The 26,543-nt window shown below is 36.7% G+C and overlaps 1 protein-coding gene across 1 annotated transcript in view; it reads right to left on the bottom strand.

The window, feature by feature from the left end:
- Positions 1 to 26,543, bottom strand: part of MDGA1 (MAM domain containing glycosylphosphatidylinositol anchor 1) — a 3,256,518-nt gene that overhangs the window by 1,481,781 nt on the left and 1,748,194 nt on the right. The window contains exon 8 of the mRNA XM_044060326.1: positions 25,018 to 25,311. Coding sequence (XP_043916261.1) covers positions 25,018 to 25,311 — 294 coding nt within the window. The remainder of the gene's footprint in view (positions 1 to 25,017; positions 25,312 to 26,543) is intronic.

Genomic DNA, 26,543 nt, shown 5'->3' with positions numbered 1-26,543 from the left:
GAGGCAGTTGCATACTTTAATAACAGATTTCTTGAGATCCTAGATTTGCATGCACCTGCTCGTTTAAATGGAACAAAAGCAAAAACTGCACCATGGCTTTCTAAAGAGTCTAGACTTGAAATTACCCATAGAAACAAATTATGGGCTTTATGGTGTTCTACTAAAGACCCCCAAGATCAAATTAAATATAGGCAATCTAGGAACGAAACCAAAAAATCCATTTTACAAGACAAAAAGTAATACTACTGCAACTTACAGACAGTAAACCAAAACAACCCTCAAAAGTTTTGGGCAGGATTGAATAATCTACTTCATCCTGGACAAACTTCTACCCCCATCCCAGCTGCTACTATTGCTAAATCCCCCGAGGATGTTTCAGATAGTTTTAACCGATTCTTTACTGAGATAAATCAAGCCCTAGCAAGCCAACAACTTCCTAGCTCCACTGGTTCTGAAAGTACCACCCCTAGACACCTACCCTCATTCAGTTTCCAACCAGTGGCCATGTCACTTATCTGTACTTTGATCAAAAATTAAAACCTACCACACACTCTGCTGTTCAACTCCCCGCCAAGTACCTTAAAAAAAATCAGCTGATGCTACTGCCTACCCAGTATCAATACTAATTAATCGAACAATAACAGAAGCTAAAATTCCCACCATCTGGAAAATATCCTATGTAATCCCCCTTCATGTAGGAGGCAGCTCTACTGAATTCTCCAATTATAGACCAATAGCCATACTCTCTCCACTTGCAAAGATTATGGAAAAATATATTCACAGACAACTCATGCACCACCTAATCCAGAATTGCCTCATGGCAGATACCCAACATGGCTTCCATCCACACCACAGCACTACTTCAACCCTACTAGCTTTCACCAACAGCATAAACCATAATCGCAACAACAATCACATATCCTCTGCCCTCTTCTTGGATCTTTCCAAGGCATTTGGCATAGTTGACCACCAACTTCCAATACACACCCTGCAAACATTATGTCTAGATACTAAGGCCCTGCAATGCTTTACACATCCTACCTGAATGGGAGACAGTGGGCTGCTCTTTGGCAGAACAAACTCTCTAACCTACTACCCAACAGCTTTGGAGTACCACAATGTTCTATACTAGGGCCCCTACTGTTTTCCGTCTTTATTAATGACCTGTATACTGTCATTCCAAAAGTCAGCTGTATCCAATATGCTGATGAAGCCACACTGATCTGCTCCGACACATCTCCAACAGACTTGTGGTCTGCTACCCAGTCCACCTTTAACACTATAGAAAACTGGCTTTCTGAACGTTGTTTGATACTAAATCCAAAAAAAACTAAAATGCTGTTCTCACCAACACAAAGGTCTCTTGCTTTTACCTTTACCATAAATGCAAATGACAGCATATTAATCTCCCCTGACCCCTCTACAAAACTACTAGGTGTCATTATAGATAATAATCTAAAATTCAACCTACATGTAAACCAATCGATCAAAACCATCAATAAAAAACTAGGGTCACTTCACAGAATAAAAACCTTCCTAACCCCTCCGGCTAAAATTGCCATAGCTTGCTCTCACCTTCTCTCAACACTTCTGTACGCATCCCCTATACTCTCTAATATAAACAAGACTGTATTTAACAAACTCTCAACCGGCTATAACCACATGGCCAGATTTGCCACTAGGCTGCCTTTTAGGACACATCATTGCATCAATCTTAACCAGCTTGGGTGGCGTGAACCACCCAGTCTAATTCAGTATAACCAACTGATTATGGCTTATAAAATCCTTTATAATCCGGATAATACTCCTGCACTTAAAAATCTTATCACTCCCTCCCCATCACAATCCGCGACTGCTTAGATCCTCTAACAGACTACTAATTCAGACAAGCAAAATTAACAATGCAGCTGGTGACTCTCTCTTTGCAAACTCTGTAGGCAGATCCTGGAACTCACTTCCAGCTGACATTGCTTTAATCTCCTCCCTAGGTCAATTTAAAACTAGACTCAAACAATATCTGGCACTAAACTGGCTATGTCATTGTATCAAACCTGGCTAACTCTCTTCTAGATTGTGTAAAATCTATTAATCAGCTACTGTTTAATTTACCCCTGGCTTTCACCAAGGTTTAACTCTAACCTGTGGAACATGTTTATTTTGTTTGCTTATGTACTCTTTGTCAAATTATAATTGTAACATGCTTTTAATGTTTCTGTTTACCTAGAGCTTTTCTCCCTGGGCCTCCGCTGAAAATGGATATGCATCCAGTCAGAGTATCCCGGTCAACAAATGTATAATAAATAAATAAATAAAATAAAGGGCATGATTAGGAGAGGTATTCTCTTCCATGATGCATTGACATTTTGATTCAGAGATATGGCAAAGATGGAATAATTAACATTTTATTAACAGATCATTGTGATGTATCTGAGTCAAAACACTGCACTGTCAGACAACACTGTGCTACTATTGTACCTATTAACCCATGCATTTCATTATAAAGGCACCCGCTACATGCACAGACACACACACACACACACACACACACACACACACACACACACACACACACACACACACACACACACACACACACACACACACACACACACACACACACACACACACTCACACACACACACACACACACACACACACACACACACACACACACACACATTCATTTATTCAACCTCAATCATGTCTGTACTCACATGCATAGATATTTCCACATGCAAGAGCACTCACTGTCACACCCACATCTCTAAGGTATTTAACTGTACAGTGAGTACACCCGCAGGAGTGAATGGGTGGTCACTATCAAATACATGTATTGACTTTTTCATAGTAGAGTAAAATCTGTCTCAGCCAAGACATTTTCTGAACTATTCAGTCATATGAATCAGAAGTACAAACAGTTCCAGGAGATAGCACAAGGCTAATTAAAACTGGTCACTCATGAGTTATTAATTGATTAATTCATTTATTTATTTACTGAATTTGTTTACCAGGAAGGTCAACTGAGCCAAAAAAATGCACATTTTCATTGGAGGTTTGGGGAGAAAAGCTCCACAGTGATATATACAATACATATATTTTGAAACATACAATACATACATTTTGATAAAAAAACAGAAATAGCACTTATAACAATAGAAACAGTGAACAGAGTTTTTGAAAAATGAAAAAGGTAATACACCTGTAAATAAATGTGACTGCTGACTGTACAACACTATTATTGATACAGAAAGAGGCAGTGCAGCTGTGTGTAAAATATCAATTGACAGTACATGTACACCAGGGTACAGAAGTGGATTATCTGTCGAGGAGTAACAGTGATAGTTAGGAGGTAGTAATTGATGGAAGGAGGAGAGGTGGGAGTAGAAGAGGGGAAGACACAAAGACAGGTATGGAAGGAGGGGAGAAACAATGTCAGTTTATGTGTTGTGATGAGTTGGTGCATGTACATTGCCAGTGGAAGGAGAGATGTTATTGCAAAGATTTTTTGAAGATAGATGTGTTGCTAGTGGATCTAAATGAGGGTGGGAGAAATTTCCATAGCTTAGCAGTGTAAAAGGAGTGGAGTATTCGACCAGCGGTGAGGCTGGGTTTCTCTACCTGTAGGAGCATTTGGTTTTCAGAGCAGAGAGGCATATTCGGGTGGTATAGTGTAAATAGATTAGAAAGAGCAGGGCAACTGGATGAGTTGAATATTAGTTTATGGGCAGTAGCTAGTTGAATCTATATAAGATGATGAGGACGCTCTAGCCAATTTAGTAATTGAAGATAGGCACAGTGGTGAGAAAAGTGACATCCATTACTGACGAACTTTGCAATTTTGTTATAGCATGACTGTAGTTTGGATTTAAGACTGACCTGTATATTGGTGAAAATAGGAGCATCATAAAGAAGAGAGGGAAGCAGGAAGGAGGAGGCAAGGGCTAGTTTGGAGGAGTAATTGAGGAATGTTTTGTGTTGGTACAGCATGCCCAGTTTCTGGTGTGCACTTTTAATGTTGTTGTGAATATGCATGTCGAAAGTTAGATTTTCATCTATGGTGACACCTAGAAGTTTAGTACATGTGACAACTTAAATAGAAATGTTGTCTTGGGAGAGAATAGAGAATGTGTCTTTGTTTATGGTGATGGTTCTCTTAGGGATGAATAGCATTAGCTTAGTTTTTTGGGAATTTAATGCTAGGTGGTTGTTAGCCATCCATATTTCAGTAGAGCTGTGAGCTCATCTGCTTTGCTGCATTAGAATGCAGCTTCCCCCATGAGATGGGTCTCTGTGCTAAGGCATCGAGGGGAAAACCTCAGAGGTAAACTGGTTTCTGAATCAGAAAGGCTTACAGCCATACAGAAACATTTAGAATTTGTTGTCTGGCTTTGAACATTTCTTAGATTGTTTTTGGTTACCTGAACTGAACATCTCTGAGGTTAACTATGGAATGAACTCCTGCTAACTTCTCTGAACTCATCACTACTTCTCTCATTGTCTATTTTTACTATTCAACTAAGAGTTTTTAATGCTCTCCAGAATTATAATTTACATTTTTATACAGTAAATAATCTCTGTCTTGTGTGAACAGAATATTACCTTAATCATTATAGCTAGATAAGCCCTTAAAGCTTTCCGATTCATCCTTAACTTTATTTTAGTTTACTGAATGACTGTCATTTTCTGATGACAAGCTGCCACTTTAGTGTCAAGCAGGAACCATTGACTTAGATTTAGATTCCTGGTGATTATTTTTTATGAAAATAAAACTGTTTTTAACCATCAACTTGGTTTGAAAATATCTTACCTGGCAACCCTACTGAGATTATGAATGTAGTTGATAAATTTAAAAATGTAAATAGATAAATGAAGCACGGTGAAATGGCATATAGTAACCATCCTGTAACACCCTTTCTTTTTCCAGCTCCTGGAATAAATAACTTACCTATAATACAGATATTTTGTTCATATGCAGTATTGTGTGTGTGTGTGTGTGTGTGTGTGTGTGTGTGTGTGTGTGTGTGTGTGTGTGTGTGTGTGTGTGTGTGTACTTCATCACTGGTATTTTGTCATGGCTTAATTCCAAGTCACACATTTATTAGGGCAATATCTTGTAAATGAAACAGGACCAATTGTCTCTACAAGTATAGGTCAGCTGGTGTACTTGCTTCAGGACAGCATGTCACCATACAGCCTAGGCTGCTGTTTTTGGTTTTAAGCCCTGACAACATAAGATCTTAGTTTGCAGTGGCACAAATGCATGTGTGTACGTGAATGTATTCTTCCCAAACTGCTGCTCTCGGCAGTACTTTTTAATACTGTACTCTATGACTCCCTGTATTTCTCCCTCCCAGTTGCCTACACAATGCTTAAGCCTAGACTCCAGCTAACCCTCAGGTACCTCATGATGGTAGGTGCACCTTGGGTACTGCTCTCACAGCTGGACATTTTCCTTTTATATTTATGAGCAGGCTAATGCTCATCATAATGCTACCCTCAGGTACCTCATGATGGTAGGTGCACCTTGGGTACTGCTCTCACAGCTGGACATTTTCCTTTTATATTTATGAGCAGGCTAATGACCTAATTCCTTGAGATGGGCAAGACAGACATTGCAGCTACTGACTAACTGGTACAGATATATCTGTAGTGCCGCTGAGTAATACAGACAGTGTTTCCTATAAGTGATTGATGCACATATATATATATATATATATATATATATATATATATATATATATATATATCTATATCTATATCTATATCTATATATATATATATATATATATATATATATATCACTTAGTGCAATTGTTTTCATAATGATATCATCTAGCTTTGTAATCTCAGACTCATAGCATGCAAGTACTTCAGAAGGTGATCGTTCCTGCAGTGGAAGAAAATAATCCGTTACATGTGCCTAAAAATAGGCAAATTGTGCACAAAGTATGGTCACATTCAAAACAGTTAATATATAGTGAGAGCTTTAATTTTCTAAGGGTCCTAGATTTATTCAGATTCTGGCAATACAGCAAAAAGACCCACAAATATCGAAAAAGGAATGGAGCCATTTGATGTTAATATCAGAATTTAGACTACGATCCAGCCAGTGACAAAAGAGGTTGATTGCATCACAATCAACTGATTCAAGCCAAAAATCCATTGATTTTAGTGGCACAGTCCCTTTCAGTTAAGCAAAGATGTAGTACTGATAACCTTATTCATTCCTGGATGAACACAGCCAACTGTGCAGTCAGTGAAACCTTATAAGGAACGTAGTTCTTCTCAATGACTAGTGTTTCAAGAATCACAACAAATTAAATGTCATTAAAATGTTGTGTGAGGTCATATCTTTTTTCCCTTATGCACCTTATAAAAGATACATATATTGCAATAAAAGTGATATAATTTTGTTTAAATATATACATTGATATATCCATTGTATAAATTGCTTGTCCTGGTGAAGGTCTCTATAATACACAAATCACTAAAAACGCTAAGATTTAACAAGAAGCTCACCACCAGGCCTAAATGGTACCGTTAGCTTAAAGCCAATACTGGTAAAAAGACAGAGAGATAATATTTGATGTAAATTTTATGTGCTTTCTACATTTTATTTATAGGTTTATTATTTATATATATATTTCTGCATTTCATTATGCCTTGACATCTTATGATATTTATATTTATATATAATGCAAGTAGAAACTAGTCATTATTAAATTTTAATTGTTATAAAATGAACAGGATTTGGTAGGCTGACTGTATCATGTGATTTTAATTGAACCTCTATTTAAAACTTGAAAAAGTTCACTGTTTCTATATGCTGATGAAGGGTGGATAACCCGAAAGCTCCTTATTAAATCTTAGCGTTTTTAGTGATTCGTGTGTGGTTTTACAAGTTCTGTAGTGTGACAAAGAGTTTTCTAGAAGGTCTCTATAATAACAAACTGAGTAGGACAGACCATGTATCATTATCACTAGAAATAATGCTGACTTAACTTGTTGCTTCTTTAAGTATACCTATACAACTTAGAGATATAATATCTTCAGCATATTCTGAAGCCAACCCCAGCAGACTGCACGAAGTGCAGTTTCAAAATGAGATAGTCAGAGAGCATCCTCAACTGCTACCCAGTCCAACTTAAGCCAGAGGGCATCCTCACATGCGACCCAGGCTAACTTAAGTCAGAGGGCATCCTCACATGCGACCCAGGCTAACTTAAGTCAGAGGGCATCCCTAACTTAAGTCAGAGGGCATCCTCACCTGCTACGAAGGCTAACTTAAGTCAGAGGGCATCCTCACATGCGACCCAGGCTAACTTAAGTCAGAGGACATCCTCACCTGCGACCCAGGCTAACTTAAGTCAGAGGGCATCCTTACCTACTACCAAGGCTAACTTAAGTCAGAGGGCATCCTTACCTACTACCAAGGCTAACTTAAGTCAGAGGGCATCCTCACCTGCTATCAAGGCTAACTTAAGTCAGAGGGCATCCCTAACTTAAGTCAGAGGGCATCCTCACCTGCTACCAAGGCTAACTTAAGTCAGAGGGCATCCTTACCTGCTACCCAGGCCAACTTAAGCCAGAGGGCATCCTCACATGCGACCCAGGCTAACTTAAGTCAGAGGGCATCCTTACCTGCTTCCCAGACTAACTTAAGCCAGAGGGCATCCTCAGCTGCTACTCAGGTTAACTTAAGTCAGAGGGCATCCTTACCTACTACCAAGGCTAACTTAAGTCAGAGGGCATCCTTACCTGCTACCGAGGCTAACTTAAGTCAGAGGGCATCCTCACATGCGACCCAGGCTAACTTAAGTCAGAGGACATCCTCACCTGCGACCCAGGCTAACTTAAGTCAGAGGGCATCCTCACCTGCTATCAAGGCTAACTTAAGTCAGAGGGCATCCCTAACTTAAATCAGAGGGCATCCTCACCTGCTACCCAGGCTAACTTAAGTCAGAGGGCATCCCTAACTTAAGTCAGAGGGCATCCTCACCTGCTACGAAGGCTAACTTAAGTCAGAGGGCATCCTCACATGCGACCCAGGCTAACTTAAGACAGAGGGCATCCTTACCTGCTTCCCAGACTAACTTAAGCCAGAGGGCATCCTCAGCTGCTACTCAGGTTAACTTAAGTCAGAGAGCATCCTCACCTGCCACCCAGACTAACTTAAATCAGAGGGCATCCTCTCCTGCTACCCAGACTAACTTAAGCCAGAGGTCATCCTAAGTCAGAGGGCATCCTCTCCTGCTACCCAGACTAACTTAAGCCAGAGGGCACCCTCAACCGCCACCCAGGCTAACTTACCTTAATCTTCTCAACCAAAGTGAGCTGCATACCTCTTAACACTCCTTGGATTTGAAGGATGTTCCTGATTTTGCCTCAAATTTTTGCCCTATTCCTTGTAAAATGTTTGATTTTCTGGTAAATACCTCAGTCAATCAGTCAGTAATGCCAGTCATTAGAGTTTCCTACTCTTATTGTTCAAAAATACATGGTGATAAAAAACTGCAGTTGCATTAAGTTTTTTTTTAAGTGAATTAGAGTAAAGCAAAGAGGATGAGAGAGATGGATAGCAGGAAGTTTACTTTAAGATCTTTAAAGACTTCAGGACTCCTTACTCTGTCACAGAGACTGATCTTACCATCTTTTTGTCACGTCTAACACTCATGTACAGGATTTAGTACTTTTAGTCACTACCATAGGCTTGTGACCATAGGGACAGTGACCAATAAACAAAGCTCGGTCTAGGAGTTATCACTTTACAACCAAATTAAAAAAGGTTATGTAATTCAATTAGTCTGCGGAGTATGGAAGATTAGTATAATCAGACCATACTGAACTGCACCTATAAGTGAGTAGCTTTGACATCAAATGAGTCACTGGGAGAAAGCAGGCCTTTTCAGCTATGGTTAAATAGTCTGACAAAAGAAATGATTTGTCAAAGAATAGTGAATTTCAACTTGTAAGATATAAACACATGCTTGCATGCATGCACACGTGCACACACACACACACACACACAGACACACACACAAACACACCACACACACACACACACACACACACACACCACACACACACACACACACACACACACACACACAAATTATGTAACCATGTATTTCAGAAAATGAAGTAAACTTTTCAAAAATACATGGTTTTATTTTACATATGCATGTTGATATTTTATTTAATGATACTTATCCATGCAGTTTTTATTACTAATGAGGCAAAGCTCACTGATCCTCTTTATTTATCACAGAGGTAGATGGATAGAACGTTAGGCTTGTGAGAATGACTGGCAACAGTTTGTAGTCTTTATTTAACACAGATCTTGATCTGCACCCACCATGAACCACTTTCAAACCAAGTGACTGTACAAGTTCTGCTTTCAAATGCACCATGCCTAGAGAACCAAAATTACCATTCCATTTCTGTTCTGTCCCTTCAGTCTAAGACAGTGGTTTTCAAAAAATATAGAACACTAGCTTTCCTAGATAGGGTCAGGTCTCCTTCGGGAGATGTTCAAAGAATTCTGGAGATGTAGTGAGTTAAAACAATGACTATTCAATATTCATTTTATGTTGTATCAGGTCAAATGTAAAAGGATAGTAATCAATGAAAATATGTACATATAGCCAATCGGCAGTAGAATATTTTTAACATGCGTCTGTGTTTTGTGTTTAGGGGTCATTCTTTTTTAATCTCTAAAGCTTTTCTGTGTGAGGATGCCTAGATTATTTTTGTGATATCTAGGGAATGCTAAGAAATTCTCCTGCGGTTTGAGAGAGGCTCGCTATGAAAACAGTCTGAACACACATGCTCTCAAAAATGCATACTGCTTAGTTGTTTACATTTGTGTTTATGTGATTCATTAACTGGATTGCCCACTGGTCTAAGGTCCATTTTCAGTGGACATGCAGGTGTACTGTCTGATTAAGTGAGTTTCTTATTGTCACATAGCAGGCAGATGAAGAATGAGGGAATCATTCCCTCAAACAGGATAACACTCATTAACATTTCATAGCCTTAACCTTCTGACACAAAAGGCCATGCATTAGCTAAAGAAAGCTATTTAAATAATAAAGTATTCACCATTTCATGTTAGATTTTTGCCTTGGCACAATGTCTACAAATCCTGGGAGGAATTACGTTTTGCTTCCTTCCCAAAGCCCTATCCTCAAAAATATTATTAGTAATAATTTTGAAATGAAATGCCCTATATGCAATAAGTCAGACACTGTCATTTGATAAAACTGAATTGCCCATGGCATTCTGCCCCAAAACTATCAGTGGTAAAGCATTTTTGGGGTATTATTTATATCCCCAAATATTTGAACAACAGTCATGCATTTAGGATTCAAAGGAATATAATACAACATTGAAATTTAACAAATGTATTCATGTTATGTTCTCACTCTACAGACAGAAAATGTAAATAGTGATTTAACTCATATTAATTATATAAAAAGAAATAATACAAAGCAATAACTGATATATTTCAGTATAACATACGTTCACATTTAATTCCTTGAGTCGTAAGGCAATTTGAGTTTTAATACCTTATGAGTAAACATATTCTAGTAGCAGTTAATAATTTCCTTGTATAAAACATATAGCATTTATAACCTTAGCTCTCATTCAGGTTAACTGTTTCATTACTGTACATCAGAATGAGCTCAGGCAACATTGCCATATTCACTGAAATGAACAGTAAAAGAATTGTAAACATCCCTCTGCAGATCTGCCCTCATGAATTCAGTTTCCATTTCCATAAATTTGAAAGTATCCATTCCAATATGTACTAACTTACAAGAGTCAATGCAAATTGCTATTGTGTATTTCTTACGTACAAATTAGTTTGAGAAGACTCAGATAAGTTAATAGGTTTACTAAACATGACATTTGTGTTTAATTTTATAAATTTGCTAATCTAAATACTTTGAATTGAAGATTATTTGGATTATTTGTGAACTTGCTGTATTGCCCTTACCAAACTTTTGAGACAGTGCGTGTAGCAGAATAAAACAAGACATAATTAGTACATGTCATTTATTAATGGGTATTTGGTTAAGAAATCAATGACTATTTCATCAAACCATGTTTGTCTGTTTCAACATTACGCCCCCATACAAGGGGTGTTCCTTGAGGTGACTATATATTTAAGGAGGTGTTACAAGTTTAGGCCAGCACCTGTCCCTAAATGAAAACTGTTTGGGCAATAAACCCAGTATACTAAGTTGTTTGTACAGTTTTGGCAGCTTTTAGCTCAGGTTTCGTTCTTTATTATTTGAAGCTGTGTGGAGTTAAAAGAATAACTCTAGCAATTTGCAATTTCATGTTAGTGAGGAAATGTGTATGGCTATCATACGAGTTCCTTGCTTAAAAAAGCATTGATTTTTTCAATGCTGAATGCACTTAAATAAAATTAATCCACTTAGCAAAAATTTCAAATAGCAGTCATTTGCATTCCCTAAATGGCACTTTCAAGTGATTAGAATTGTTTCTTTCACTCCAAAAAGCTTCAAATAAAACAAAATGAAAAGTATCATTTACATATACCTGGCAGTTACAGAAACTACTTACCCAAAACACTGGGCTGGATTCCAAAACAGTTTATGCTAAGGTAAAATGCTACACTGAGCTTGACAGTTTTCTTAAGCACTGGAGATTCCTCTGGTAATGTATGCAAATGAGGGAGCACACAAGCCTTCTGAGTCAGCATAAGTCCTAATCTAAATTCTAGAAGAAACAAAGGAATCATAAAACTAAGCTGTAGCACAGGTATACGTTAGTACGACACACACCTCATAATGCGGGTGTTCACCTTTTCAAAATTCCCCTGAACATCTTCATATTGAACCTATAATGGAAATATAAGTCTGAACAGATAAGCCAGTTACTGTCAGAATATGTTTAACTATAGCATTATGTAGCATTTTTATAGGGAGTACTTTTTGTAGTAAAAGTATCTGCATTACTGTCACAAAAAATAATTTGGGGGGGGGGTCCCTTTGTCATTATTTCCTAATCATATTCTCACTTTCTTTCAGGCAGGTATGTGGTTGTACCCTAATGGATACACAGACAAGTTTCTCATCCCCAGTGGCTGCAATGAAGGTCATTCTGTGTCACATTTCGTTTTCATGAATATAAATAGAATTAAGATTCTATCACCTTGCTTGCAATTGTCATTAAAGCTTCACTCCTGCAAGTTACTGCCATCAGGCCTATCCCCAATACCCCTTTCCATATAATATTATGTGTTCCATTTCTGTATGACATGTTCCTAATGTCTGTCTATGTCTTCTTGCATATTTATATTGTATTTTTTTTTTATTTGTTAACCATGATCCAATACTGATCCTAATGGACTTTTCTTTGCTCAGCCAGGGAAACACAAATTAACAACACTGCTCATCTCTAGCTATTCAACAAATAAGCTCAATGTATAATACAGTATTTATATGTTATGCATATGAATGGCCACATTTTAGACATATTAGAAAAAAAGGCCTACAAATCTTGACTACTATAATATTTGCTAATGTTAAATAATTGGATAGCTACTATTATAAAGAACTATAAACACTATGTGCATGCATTTGAGGGAAAGGAATGAGCAGGGCAGAAGTTAAGGAACAGGCACAAAAAGGATCAGTATATTTATCTACTCCAGAATGGAGTATTGGAGAAGGATGGTGGCAGGGCATTCTGGGGCCTGAAAATATGCAGATGTGATAGGATTTTCTATAAGAATTGGGGGATGTAGGAGAACATGTGGAGGGTACAAGAGAGTGCTAGTGGTTCAAGGAATGGTGGGGGCAGCAAATGTGATAAGGAGTAATAGTGCACTGCTTGGCTTTGTTTACAGAGAGTATTCTAGAACAGAGAAGAAACAGAGGAAGTCAGAAAATATGTTACTGGGCATAATAGTATGTGTAGCGATAGCTAAACTTTAATTGGGAGTGGGGTGAGGAGGAGTATAGTGATGAAGCTGCTACGGACAGGAAGTTATTGCAGCTTTTATACAAAGGAATGATTGCAACTACAACAGTCTTGTGTCTGGTATATTTAGGGTCTGTTTTCAAATGGAATTTTATATGTGATGCATTTATGTTGAGCTCCCTAAATAAGAATCTTTTACTTGAGATATTTGTTCTGGCGATAGATCTTCACATTTGGAAGGGACATTGATGAGAAACTGTGATTTGTTTCTACTTCATCTGCATCTTAGGTATTCATGCTGAATATGGCTGCACCAGTGCACATGCCATGGTTCATTAATGTTGTATGTTATTGAACTGCATTGTCAGGCTTTGGCATTATCAGACTGTATATGACAGTAGCCATGGCATCTGCCCTGTTGTCTATTCTGATAATGTGTCTAACATGTTTTTGATTATGTGCACTGCGCATTAAGGAGGGTTTTTTTTTTTTTGATAATTTACTTGCAGCACTGTGTAAGAAATAAAGGATGCAGCTGGTTGGTGACAGCATGCAGTCTTCATCAGCATCCCTAAACCTTCATTTCAAGTATGAATTAAGTTTGAATGCACTCATGTCCTGTACGTTGTTTTTGGTTTTCTTGTTTTTTTCTTCATAATGGTCACTCCCAAAGACTCAATTCTCACACTACTGTGGTGCACAAGAACATGAGTGTGAGCTCAGTAGACACAACTGGTACCATACACTTATAAGTAGCAAAAGAAACTACACTAAAGACTGCCCCAGGCTCAGTTTTCATTATTTCTGAATTGTCTCAAAAGGGTGCTCACTACAGAAGGGCTAAATTGCCTCAACAGAACACTAGGAGAGATACATTTGCTCCACATAAGTTTTCTGGTAACAGCCTTTATAAATAACTAAATAAATTGCATTAATCATTGATCTGGAGCAGGGCCCATGGCTTCTTCTTGTGACACAACACTGAAGTGAGCTTACCCCTTTAGAAGATAAACCATCCTTAAACACACTTATTGCAAGACAGGCTAGTAGCACCTAATGCTGTTGAAATGGTCACTGCACTCATAGTTATGGTCAGCAATGCACTTTATGCTATGATTTTTGCTAATTATCCCTATGGCCAATGATATATATATATATATATATATATATATATATATATATATATATATATATATAAAATAAATGAATGAGTTGGGCTCTCCAGACGAGCAGAGTCATGCTACATACCACAGGACTGAATTTATGAAGGTCCATCCAATTTCCAGAGTAATACTGAATGTGGGTAATGTATTTCATTACATTTGCTTGTTCAGAGTAGTATTCAATATGGCTAATGTGTCTAAGTTCTTGAGATGTCGACAAAGTGCATTCCATAAGTACTGGAGTCAATCTAATAGGAATCTATTTCAAAAGCATTTCCTATCCATGGGTTGATAAATGCTAAAATCTTTGGTTCTTGGGTTTGTGTTGCTATTTATTCTGCATGGATATAGGAGATCAAGCATTTTGGAGTCTTTATGACACAAACCTCTGAGCAGATACAATTACAAGGAGTCTATATGATACAGAATGTAGGGACAGGTAGTTTAATCAATCAGTATAGTTTAGTAAGTTTAAACCAGTAAATTTCTTGGTTAAAAATCTCTTGAGGCTTTCAAGTTGGATCAGATGGTTAGAGATGTACATGCGGAAGGAGACATTTTATTTTATAACTGGTCAGATGAGGGGAGACATAAGCAATGATTATGATCATTATACTCCTGGTAAATATGCCTTTGCAAATTAATTGTGGAAGGCAGAATTATTTTCAAAATATGATTGGGACATGATGGCTAAAATATAGCTTGTCAATAAAAGGACCTGCATGTCTTTGACATAGTATAAAGCTGAGAATGCTAAGTGAAAACCGCACTACGTCTGTAGCACTAATCTTAAATGTATGGTTAGTATTGCAGGTATTATACCATGTGATCCTTTGTTGAAGAAAATAAATGTCCTTTGGGGTGCATACAGTGTCACCCAGTTTGCTGCAAATTGCAAACTTAATGAACCACTACCATAAAAATCTACCTGAGCACAAAAAAGTAGGTGATGAAGAGTAACAGACCAGGACTGAATTATGGTGAAATGCCTTTGTGAGGAAAAGGCATCTTTGATCCTTACTGTGTGGAGACACTGAGGTTAAACCAATTAGGAAGAGGTTTTCAAAAGCCATATTTGGCACTAGAAAGGAAACAGCCAGGTATGATTTCCATACCCAATGAAACAGAGGGCTTTTTTTGTTTGTTTTTGTTTTTTTAATAGGGGTTATGTGACTTGACTGAGAGAGATAATAGGACAAGTGTGAGTTAAGCATCAAATGAATGGAATGAAAACTGTATCAGTGGGATAGGGTTAGTGCTGAATTTGTCAAGAAGGATGTTGGTGATGTCTTCTGCTTCAAAGTAGGTGGACTCAAAGGATATTATTTTAGAGCAAATTGGGTGCTATTTCTAATATTCCTGATATAGTTTAAAGAATGCATTGTGGTTGTTCTTGGCAGTAGTAGCAAATTTAACATCATAGGTAGTCTTATATTTTAGAGAGAATAGGTCTAAGGCCAGTAGGTGTTTCCTTTTGTTGTATAACTTATTTATGCAGTGATTCTGTCATAATGGTGTATTCCTGAAATGTTATTTATATTAGTAGGACATGATACCAGATCACTCAATACAGTAACTTAGATAGGGGTAGATTTTGAAGCTGAAGGTAGCAACCTGGGCAAGAAAACTGACTGGAGGGAAGCCACAATTCATTTTTTGGAGGTTATCTGTAAAGAGTATGAAGTTGGGTTTGGAGTAGTCACTAAGTGCAAAATGGTTGAATAGGAGAGTGATGTTGATTCTGAGGGATCATGTGACAGTCTGTTGGATGGAGCTAACCAGGGAGGATATGACAAATGGTGGTGTGCAGACAGGGGTCAAAATGGGGAGGACGCAGTCTAGAAGGTTTGTATGCCTAGTTGGAAGATGAGCAAACTGGTCCAAGGAGTTGACATTTACAAAATCTAGAAATTGCTATGCACCTTTATTATTGGTGTTATAGATGCCTCAGTGAATTGAAATGCAGTTGAATTCATCTAGAAGTAGCATATTGATTTTGATAGAAATTCTTCAGATATAAATAATGATCAGTAGGAGACACTGAAGGGGACCTATAGCCTGTGAGGACATGGTAATTATTATTATTAAGGGTGACTATAACCTGAAGTTGAAAGGTCACATTCAGCACTGAGCAGCATTTAAATCTTTGAGGGACAAATTATATCTTAGCTGCACTTTCTATATCAGTTGTAGCCTGTTATTATTACCAGAAAAAAATTGTTATGAACTGTACAAATGGAATCATCATATGACATTTTATATATAAGTCCAACTACATCATTTCATAGCAATTTTTTGCAGTCTGGCATGTTATATTTCACTCATTTTATAGGCATGGCATATGATTTATGTACAGGATGATGACTACAGCACTAGCTCAGAATGTAGTTTAGTTGAGTTTTTTTTTCATTAGAATTTAAATTATATACATTTTACCATAAAAAAGAATTATTTTATTTATAATAAGCTACAACGCAAGCAGCATGGCTGAAGTAGCCAAAGTGGTGGAATTCAAACTGTAAGCTTAGAAACATTTTGTACCTGAGTATCTCATTATAATCCCATTAAAATTGTATTATGAATTCTCAAAGGAGAACTGATAAATCGCCTTTATATGAAGGTACCAAACACAATAATTTAGGTCATTTACTTTAACAATCAGACATTTTGCATTCTACAGCAGGTAGGAACAAAAAGAGATTTTGAACCACACGTGGTACAGCAATCGATCCACTTCTAAACGTGTATCAATGAATTTGCCAGGCTGTCCTGACATCACAACTGGAAACAAAAGTGCTATAAATATTTTTAACTAATCCAGGAATGCTCTGGTTGAGCCCTGAATGGGTGTAAAAAATGGATCTATATCATAAAATCGAAGGCTGAACTCAGCGAACCTCCTTTCGTCGAAACAAAAACAGCATTCACTTAAGTGGATGATCACATCAGCGAAAGTTTTACAAAGGGAGTTTATTCCAAGTAGTTTGGATTTGGTAGTTTTGTATTCAAGTAATATGTGTTCTGTGTAACGTCTACATAGCAATTTCTAATTTAGTTCTCCTTGACTTCCCTTTTTCTGTGCTTTCATGTACTTCTGTTAGCTTGTAATTACCTGGGCCATAACTGAAAAGGCACACTTATCTGGTTATCAAATTATAAATAAACAATTAGTAAATGTATGCTGTACAGAAAGGGAACTATACAAGCATATTTATGAACGTTTGTACATTAACACAAGAAATGAAAAGAACACAAATTTACAAGTATTCTATTGCATGGTCAGGTTTCAATATTTTTTGTGTTAGGTTGTATTAATTCTGATTCAAAGACAACAGACATTGAAGATGAACTTAATTTTAAAGATTTTGTTAAATTTTTCATGGCATAAATGACCATATCAATTTTAAAATTGTATGCAAAGCAAATTGATGCAATAACATGTTTTAATTTGGGTTTCATGATCTTTATTATATGACTTTACAAGGCTATAATATTTTTTTTATGTCAATTATTTTTTTTAGAAAGTTTTATGAAAGTTTTATTAAAGGGTTGACCTTTTTTGCCAGCTCATATTTTTATTATTTTCTGTATTTTTACCTGGGTTTAGGTACCCATTGTGTTGTTAATTAAAGCAAAGAATAAACAGGTTACACACAAAGTAAAAAGTAAAATGGCATCAAAGTTCAGAAACCATGTTGCTGAAACATGGGTATGTCCTTAAGGTGTCATTTGCATAGATCCATTAGGCATCCACTGCAGGATGCTTAAGGTATTATACAGTGAAGACTCTAGCTTATCTGAGTCTTTCTTGAAGTTGGGACTGAATGTTTTGTTTGTGTAACCTTTTTCCTTTTGCGTGGATGTTGTTTTGGGATATTTTGCAAACACCTTGATGTTTAGGGAAATCCTAATGAGTTTTAAGCTCTGTGTTTCTAAAGTATAGCTATACAATCCACTAATGCTGTGCTAAGGTCACTGAAAGTGTTAAATATGGCATGTCTACAGCTAATGGGGTTTGGCTTTATTGGCTTGAATGAAACCATAACGACTTAAAAAATAAAAAGTAAAAAGTCATGGGCATTTCATAACCCAAGTTCCTGAAACATTGGTATGTCTTAAGGGGTCATAGGCATATATATCCCAAGGGCTTCCAATACAAAAATGGTAAAGGTATTAGAAAGTAAAGGCTCTAGATTTACTGAGTCTTTCTTGCAGTTTTTGACATATACATGGGCACACACACACTTATTTTTCTATCTATTTATTTATTGTCATTTGTTAAACGGTTTGGCCCAACTGAGCCAAAGGCCTATTTTCATTGTAGACCCAAGGAGAAAATCTCCAATGACATATGCAAGACAATCAAAGGAGAAAAAAGCAATGGCGAATACATAGTTAAAAGCATCAGATTTACATGGGACTTTGATTACTATAGGAAGAATGATAAGAGGCATTCATGAAAGAGATACGCAATATCAAAACAAGCAAGTAATTGAATACAATAGTAGTAGATATATTTCTTGACAAGAGCAGATTGTTGGATATTCTAAAATAAAGTTTTGAGGAGTTAGAAATAGTAGAAAGCAGGTATAAAAGCAGGTATAAAAAGAGACAGAGAAGCAGAATTGATCAGAAATAGAGTAAGGGAAGAAATCAGTCAGATGTCAGGTAGGTGCTTGACAGGGCAAGACCAGGTGTTGAGAAAATAATGTTTGAGTTCTTGTTTGAATTGCAGTTTATGTGGGAGGCTTCTTATTTTCAGAGGAAGGGAATTCTAGATGTGAGCAACACAGTACTTAAACAGGGATTTCCCGATATTTTTTGATGGCTTATAGATGCTGAGAAGGGTTTTGTCAGATGTGCAAAGTTGATGGCGGGGGTTATAGTGGGACACGATGTTAGAGATGGATGGACAGGAAGTGGGATTATATAGAACTGAGTATGTGATGTGCAAATGATAAAGAGACAATTGTTTAGGGAATTCGGGCCATTGTAATGAATTAAAGACAAGGCAGTGATGCGATTTACTAGATAGATTAGAGGCAAATCTTGCTACTTTATTGTATGTTTGCTCTAGTTTGGAGAGAAGTGAAGATTGTAGGTTGGTGAAAACTAGAGCAGCATACAGAAGACAGGGTAATAGGAGAGACAGAGCTAGGGAGGGTTTGGAGGATGAGGTTAGTAGTTTGTAGTTCCGATAAAGGAGACCAAGTTTCTGGTGTTTTTTTTATGGAATGATTGATGCATATGTCAAATTTTAGTTCATCGTCAAATATAATTTACTTTTACATAAGGTTCAGGTCTGATGATGGTATTGTTATGGGAGGTAACAGAGAAGGTGTATTTGTGAGATGCCATTCTTTTGGGGAGAAAAACTAAATGTCTTGTGTTTTTTGGTTTAGAATTAGTTGATTGTTGGTGAGCCAGGTTTCAATAGATGAGAAAGTGTCCGAGTATGGGCAAGGAGTTCAGGGGTACTATGGGCAGTGTTAATAAGGGTGGAGTTGTCAGCATATTGTAAGAGGGTGGAGAGGCTGGAGGCAGAAGATAGACTGTTGGTAAAAATATTAAATAGAAAAGGCCCTAATACTGAGCCTTGGGGTACACCAGTGTTTGCAGGAAGGAAAGGGGAGGTGACAGTTTTCCAACGTATGGATTGTAGAGATGGGGTAGATAGATGAATGTCATGTAGTTTATTGATTAGTTTAGTGTCAGAGACAGTATCAAAAGCTTTGGAGAGGTCAATGAAAAGAGAGGAAACTAGTTGTTTGTTGTCACGGGCTTCTGATACTGTTTGGGAAAATGAGAGCAGAGCTGCAAAAGTACTGTGGTGAGGTCTGAAGTCATTTTAGATAGGAGTAAGAAGGTTATTATCTAGCAGGTGTTAGAGTAGTTGAGAGTGGATGCACTTTTCAAGAATTTTTTGAAAGCAGGGATAGTATAGCAATAGGACGATAGTTGGAGGGGTCAGTGGAGTTACCTCCTTTGGGCAGAGGGATTGTAAAAAAGGATTTCCACAAATCCAGAATGAGTGATTCTGTGATGGAATAATTAATAAGAATAGAGACAGGGAAAGCAATAGCACTGGCAGCAATTTTAAGGAATTATGAAGGTAAATTGTCAATAGAAGGAGAGCAGGGTTTGAATTTAGTTAGCTGTGATTTGATAAAGTGAGTGGGAACTGGATGAAGGGAGAATGTGTTAGAGGAAGGAGGTCTGGGCTGAGAGGGTAGAGAGGTAGCACAAGAGGTATTTGGAGTTAGTTTTTGGATAGTTTCAATAAAGTAATTGTTTAACAGAGTAGCAGTTTCTGAGGCAGTATTAAGAGGGAATGGGTCGGGGGTAGGAGGATTACCTGGGTGGAGGATTTTGTTAATGCTAGACCAGAATTTTTTGGGGTTGTTATGTGGGCTACCTTGATAGGAGGCAAAAAAAGTTTTTTGGCTCTAAGTTTTTTACAGTTGTTCCTAAGTTCTTTGTAGTATTGGAGTAAGAGGGCAGTTTTGTTTCTTGTCCAGATTTTCCAAGCAGCATCCCTCTGGTGCATGATAGAATGTGTTTGCTTGGATTGCCAGGGGGCATGTTTAGCTTTCGCCCTGATTTTCCTGGAAGGTGCCATAGAGTTTAGTATGTCTAGAAATAGAGTACTGAAAGAGGTTACAGCATCATTAAGGGGGAATTTAATAAGGAGGGACCAGTTAATATTAGATAAAGTAGAGATGAAATAGTCAGGCTTGAAGTCAGTCAGGTCACAGCATTTTCTGTAAAGGTGTTCTTTAGGAAGGTGTTGGGAGTATCTATGAATACAGATAGGGGAATGGTCCCTTAGGGAGTTTGGGAGAATGCCAAGTTTATGGTAAAGATGAGGGTCTGAAGAAAGGATCCAGTCTATTATAGATCCTGAAGAAGAGTTATATGTATATATATATATATATATATATATATACATATGTATATATGTATATATATATATATATATATATATATATATACACACACACATATAGGTTTATTATTAAAATCAAGACTCAGTTCTTTGTGTATCCACTTAGATGAAACTAAATGTCAGAAATTAAAAAGTTATTTCATCAAAATGACAACAGTGGTAATGTTGATAATTCACAATTCGATATTATTGACATTACTCTGGTTACCTGCACTTCCAGTGATGTATTACTTACGTTTTGCAGGGAAAAAAGCCCACCTGCACCCACCACACCCCAGGCATATTATATATACAACCTCCATGATCACACAATGAGGAAAAGGGTAAATGTCCGGATCCCCACTGCAGTGCAATCTCCAATCAAAACGTTGATCTCATATGAGCGAATGCACACTAGCATTCACTAAGGTGGATTCAAACATTTTCAGATCGGTGTTACGGAAACTGGGAACTATGCATTTGACCATCCCAGTTTCACATAACTGTCATTCAACATTTATATATATATATATATATATATATATATATATATATATATATATATATATATATATATAAAAACATGACAAATTTCCAAAACGTCAAATTTCATATGGCTGAGAGCATATGGTCGAAGTTTCGGAACCTCAACATTGTAAAATATAGCCACAAAAAAAAAAAAAAAAACAATTTTCTCATCATTATTGCAGGAGCCAAGCCGCCCTGCACCCTACACATCCCCCGCTACTTAAATATATCAACTCTGAGATCGCACTACAGTGAGGAAAAGGGAAGTCTCCCATTCCTCACTGTATGCAAATCTCTGTTCACAATGTCAAGATTCCAAAACTTCAATCATGTGGTCTCAGCCATATGAAATTTGACGTTTGTGAAAATAACCCATATATATATATATATATATATATATATATATATATATATATTCGTGTGTGTGTGTGTGTGTGTATGTGTAATTTATATGTGAGTGTTCTACTTTTGTTAGCATCTGTTTAGTCAACACAACCTGATTGACTAAAGAGACGGTCAACAATTGTTGACCAAAGTAGCATGTTAGGTGATTCTTGAAGTTGGTATATATGCTCTTTCCCTGCAAATTGTGCGGTCATGGAGTTAGTATATATAATTATCAAGAGGTGTCGGGGGTGGGGGGACAACATCAGGGGTGAAAGGGTCTTGCCCCCTGAAAAAAGTTGCTATTGATTTTTTTTTTGTAAATTTTTGCATGAACCGTGATTGATGCTCAGTGCATACATATTAGCAGGTCAGAATGCATAACTTTAACCATTTTATGTCGATATTATGCATGTAGGCATATATACTGTTCTTTCAAGTTAAATAAATCCATATATATATATATATATATATATATATATATATATATATATAAAGTCCACAAATAATCCCAGCACTCGAAATAAATCACAAGGTCAGCATGAAGTGAAGAGTAATTTATTGGGACAACCACAGCCCAACAACACAAACCGGTGGCCGGTTTCGCTCACAGCGTCCTCAGTGTGCAGTTGAAAAATAGAAAGGCAGGTCTCGATATACGCGCAATGCGTATTCAATACGTCACTCTTTAAAGACACAGTGCTTCAATAGTAAACATAAAGCCCGAGCTACTAATAGCTAAGGGCGAAAGATTAAATTGTTATTTATACATATATATATATAAAAAATAGTGAATAAACACTTTAAATGTGTACTAAGCACAATACTGAATGGAGCAATAAAATATTACTCATTCATAATTAGTATGGTGCATAATAGGATAACCTAACATTCACCCAAAGACATACATACATGTAAATGCACAAGCACTCCCACTCATTCATATACTAATATATACATTCCAATATAAAAAAACATACTCAAACAACCACTCTTATTTGAAACATATACATTAAGGTGTGCAAAAGTACATCGTATGAAATGTGAATATATCCCAATATTCACATACATCCCAATAGCCCCCAGGTGATACCCACAATCAAATGACAAAAGTGCAGCACAGTTAATAAACCCCAATGACTTATGTACAATTAGAGATACACAAATATTTTTCTAAGAACATCTAATATATCAAAAACCACAATTATTACCAATGGTCATTCAACCCTGGTTTAAGCATTGCTCCCAAATTTATAATCCAACGACGCTCCTTATTGGTCAACATTTGATGTCTATGACTGTCCCCTAGGTTTGGTGCCACAACTTTATCCAAACCTATGAATATAAAATGTGATGTAGGGTGAACTAATTTGTGTTTATAAAGGGCACTTCTTGTGCGTTGACACTTAATATCACTAATATGTAAGCAAATCCTTTGCTAAGTTTGCCCTACATAAAAAGCTCCACACTGGCAGACAGCCATATATATTACCCAAGTGCTGTTACATGTAATGAAGCATCGTATGTCAAATACCTTTTTTGTATTGACAGATGTGAAAGATTTTGTTTTAGACATGACTTTGCATTGTCTACATGTACCACAAAATGTACTACCCGTAATACCCAAGGAATCAGTGTTGAATAAACGATCTTTTTTAAATTTAGAAAAGTGCTGGCCTAGGTTCTTACCCCTTTTGTATCCAAAATGACACACTTTATCAATGTGTTTGCCGAAAAACCCATCAGATTCCAAAATGTGCCAGTGCTTCCTTAATACATTTTTAACAAAAAATGTATTTGTTCCATAGGTTGTAATATATATATAGAGGCAGATTAATAGATAGATATAAAGATTGACAGAAAGAAAGAAAGATAGCATTGTGCAGCATGCATATATAAAATTGTGTTTCACTTTGTTTTTGTTAACTCAGTCTCAAACACGTTCCTGCTTCATACTGGGTTATAGCAATGCATTCCAATCTATTCCTGGGACCTAAAACTTATCAAAAAGTTGTCACAGCAGTGACTACGGAGAGCATACATCGGCAGGCTGCACTTAAGGGTTATAAACAATGTTACAAAAAAGGTAAAGGTGTGTGTGTGTGTGTGTGTGTGTGTGTGTGTGTGTGTGTGTGTGTGTGTGTGTGTGTGTGTGTGTGTGTGTGTGTGTGTGTGTGTGTTACTACTGGAACTTTACTGGAAAACTCATCTATGCTAGGAATTCAAAAAAGACAGAGACCTACAAATCATACATAGAACATTAAAAACTGTATAATACAAATGTAATGGCTTCATCTAATGTATAGTGAAGGGAAGACAGGACATGGAAAATAATAACAAAAATGTCTACTTCACACTATAAAATTATGAAGGTAACTAGAGGGCATTGTGTTATGCTAAATACAGCAAAGGTTTGGTGTAAAGACAGTAGTTTCCTTTCAAATGATTGATGAACTATAAAGCCAACTTTAGGCAGAGGTAGTAGAAAAAAATAAGACAGTGCATCCAGATAATATGGTGTCAGCATAGGTGTAGTATGTACAATGCAGAAAAAACACAGAGATCCTACAGTAATCAGAGGAGGACATATAGTGTAACACTGTACGTTTATGATAGAACTACGCTATGTTTCCTTTTTGTAAGACTGTAACATAACTCATAGTAGTATGAAGGATCTTTACCACAATCCTTGGCACTGCTTTCTTCAATTTGTATGCTTTAATTACTCAGAACATCTTTGCAGCATTCTATTAAACATTTCGTTTGTAGTCTTAAGTGAAGAATACCCAACTCAGTTCCATTAAGTCCCCTAAAGTATTGGGGATGGAGATGGTAGAATAACTGGAGCAGGTCTGGTCTTTTAAGATGCAACTTGTGTTTTCAGACATGAAACATTTCAGACATGATAACATTTATAATAATCATAAGCAGAAACTCTGAGCAGTATGTGTGACTACAATAGATATTAAACAAATTAAAGAGCTCCATAACAACATAAAAGCTGAATTTTACTATCCTCTTATTTAAAGTTACAGGCATACCTCCCCCAAACAAAACACTTACACTGAACATTAAGCTGAACCTGTGCTTCCCTCGGTCGGATGTTAAAGCCATTGTATCTAGCTGTTTGACATCTGTATGTTCCACTCATCTCTCGGCTGACGTTGTCTAGCTGAAGCTTTTCGTCTATGGTTTCAATCACCATGGCACCAGATGGCATAGGGGCTTCTTTATCAACCCGAGACCACAGGAGGGGAGGCCTTGGTTTTCCACGGACCTCACATTGAAGCTCTGCACTTCTACCTTCACGAATTGTTACCACAGACAATGCCTTTGGTACGCTAACAGTTGGTGGCACTATGAAGAGAACAAAATGGTTGAAACTTTGTCATTATTATTGCCCTAGTAAGCACTATCATTGAAATATGGAATAATATAGCTGCTAGCATAAGAAATGTTATGAATAATTTAAAAAAGTAATTAATTGCAACATGGTAAGATTCTTGCCAGACATTTTGAAACCTACAGTAACAGTACTATCATTAACAAAATTTTCTGTAAATGATAAACTCTTTCTTAGTTTCTGAGTTTTGAAATATATTAGGCATAAGATTTTATGTAACAAAATAACTTTGAATTTACAAGTGATAAAGAGGAAAATAATAAGCATGTACAAATGGATACAATTGTTTTGTCTTCCTTTGCACATGTAAGCCAAAACTCCGATATTGGCTACATGTAATTTAACAATATTTGTGGAATACTTCTCTCAAAATAGTTGATTTCAAGCTGCACAGGCCTTATTACAACTGCTGTGTCTTCTATTTGCTATTTCTCAGCTAAAGACAAACATTAACTAAATGACAGACTACTTTCTCAGACTCTTTATCATTTTCTATTGCTTGAAGTTTATTTTTTCTTGCTAAGAACTGACATAAATCTGCATGTCATTTTTCAAAAATCTCAAAAAAGTGAATAGTACTGGTGGTTCCTTAAAAATATTTGCAAGACCAAATGACTTCAGTTTTCTCACTGTATTAAAGTAAATATAGCACAGTTGCTTTATAAAAATAAAAATGACCTATAAGTCAAATGTAGCATGAGGTTAAGTTACTTTAATAGTGTTAACGACCATGCAGTTTATTGCCTACCATTTATCTAAAGATAGTAAGAAATACAGGAAAACTATAAACTGCTGTTTACTAACATGGAAATGACTGGTTTGTGTTGACTTTTGACTTGTTCTTTGAAAGGGATGTTTAACTGGACAATTATCATTAAATAAAATAAGGATGTAGCCAAACAGATAAATGCTGGGATTAGAAACTGTGCTTTGTAACAAGGACATTCTCAAACGTTCATCATTCCAGAATAGTAACAGCATAGTCATCTACAGATAAACAAGATTATTGTGAAGATAGTAGGTACTACCAGCCATGCCAGGAAGAAGTAGGGAAGTGGATGTGTGACTTCTGCTAGCACAGTTAGCTGGAACTTTGTAAATAATTATATGCCATTTGTATATCAAGCTGATTTTGTACAGATGCTTGTGCTGAAAATGTATTTATGACCTTTAATTGTGTTAAAAT

The sequence above is a fragment of the Protopterus annectens genome, chromosome 1.part0 (genome assembly GCF_019279795.1).
Source record: "Protopterus annectens isolate FY-2018-M chromosome 1.part0, PAN1.0, whole genome shotgun sequence".
In the NCBI taxonomy this organism is placed as follows: domain Eukaryota; kingdom Metazoa; phylum Chordata; order Ceratodontiformes; family Protopteridae; genus Protopterus; species Protopterus annectens.
The sequence above is the reverse complement of the archived record's forward strand: the minus strand, read 5'-3'. Positions and strand labels throughout refer to the sequence as shown.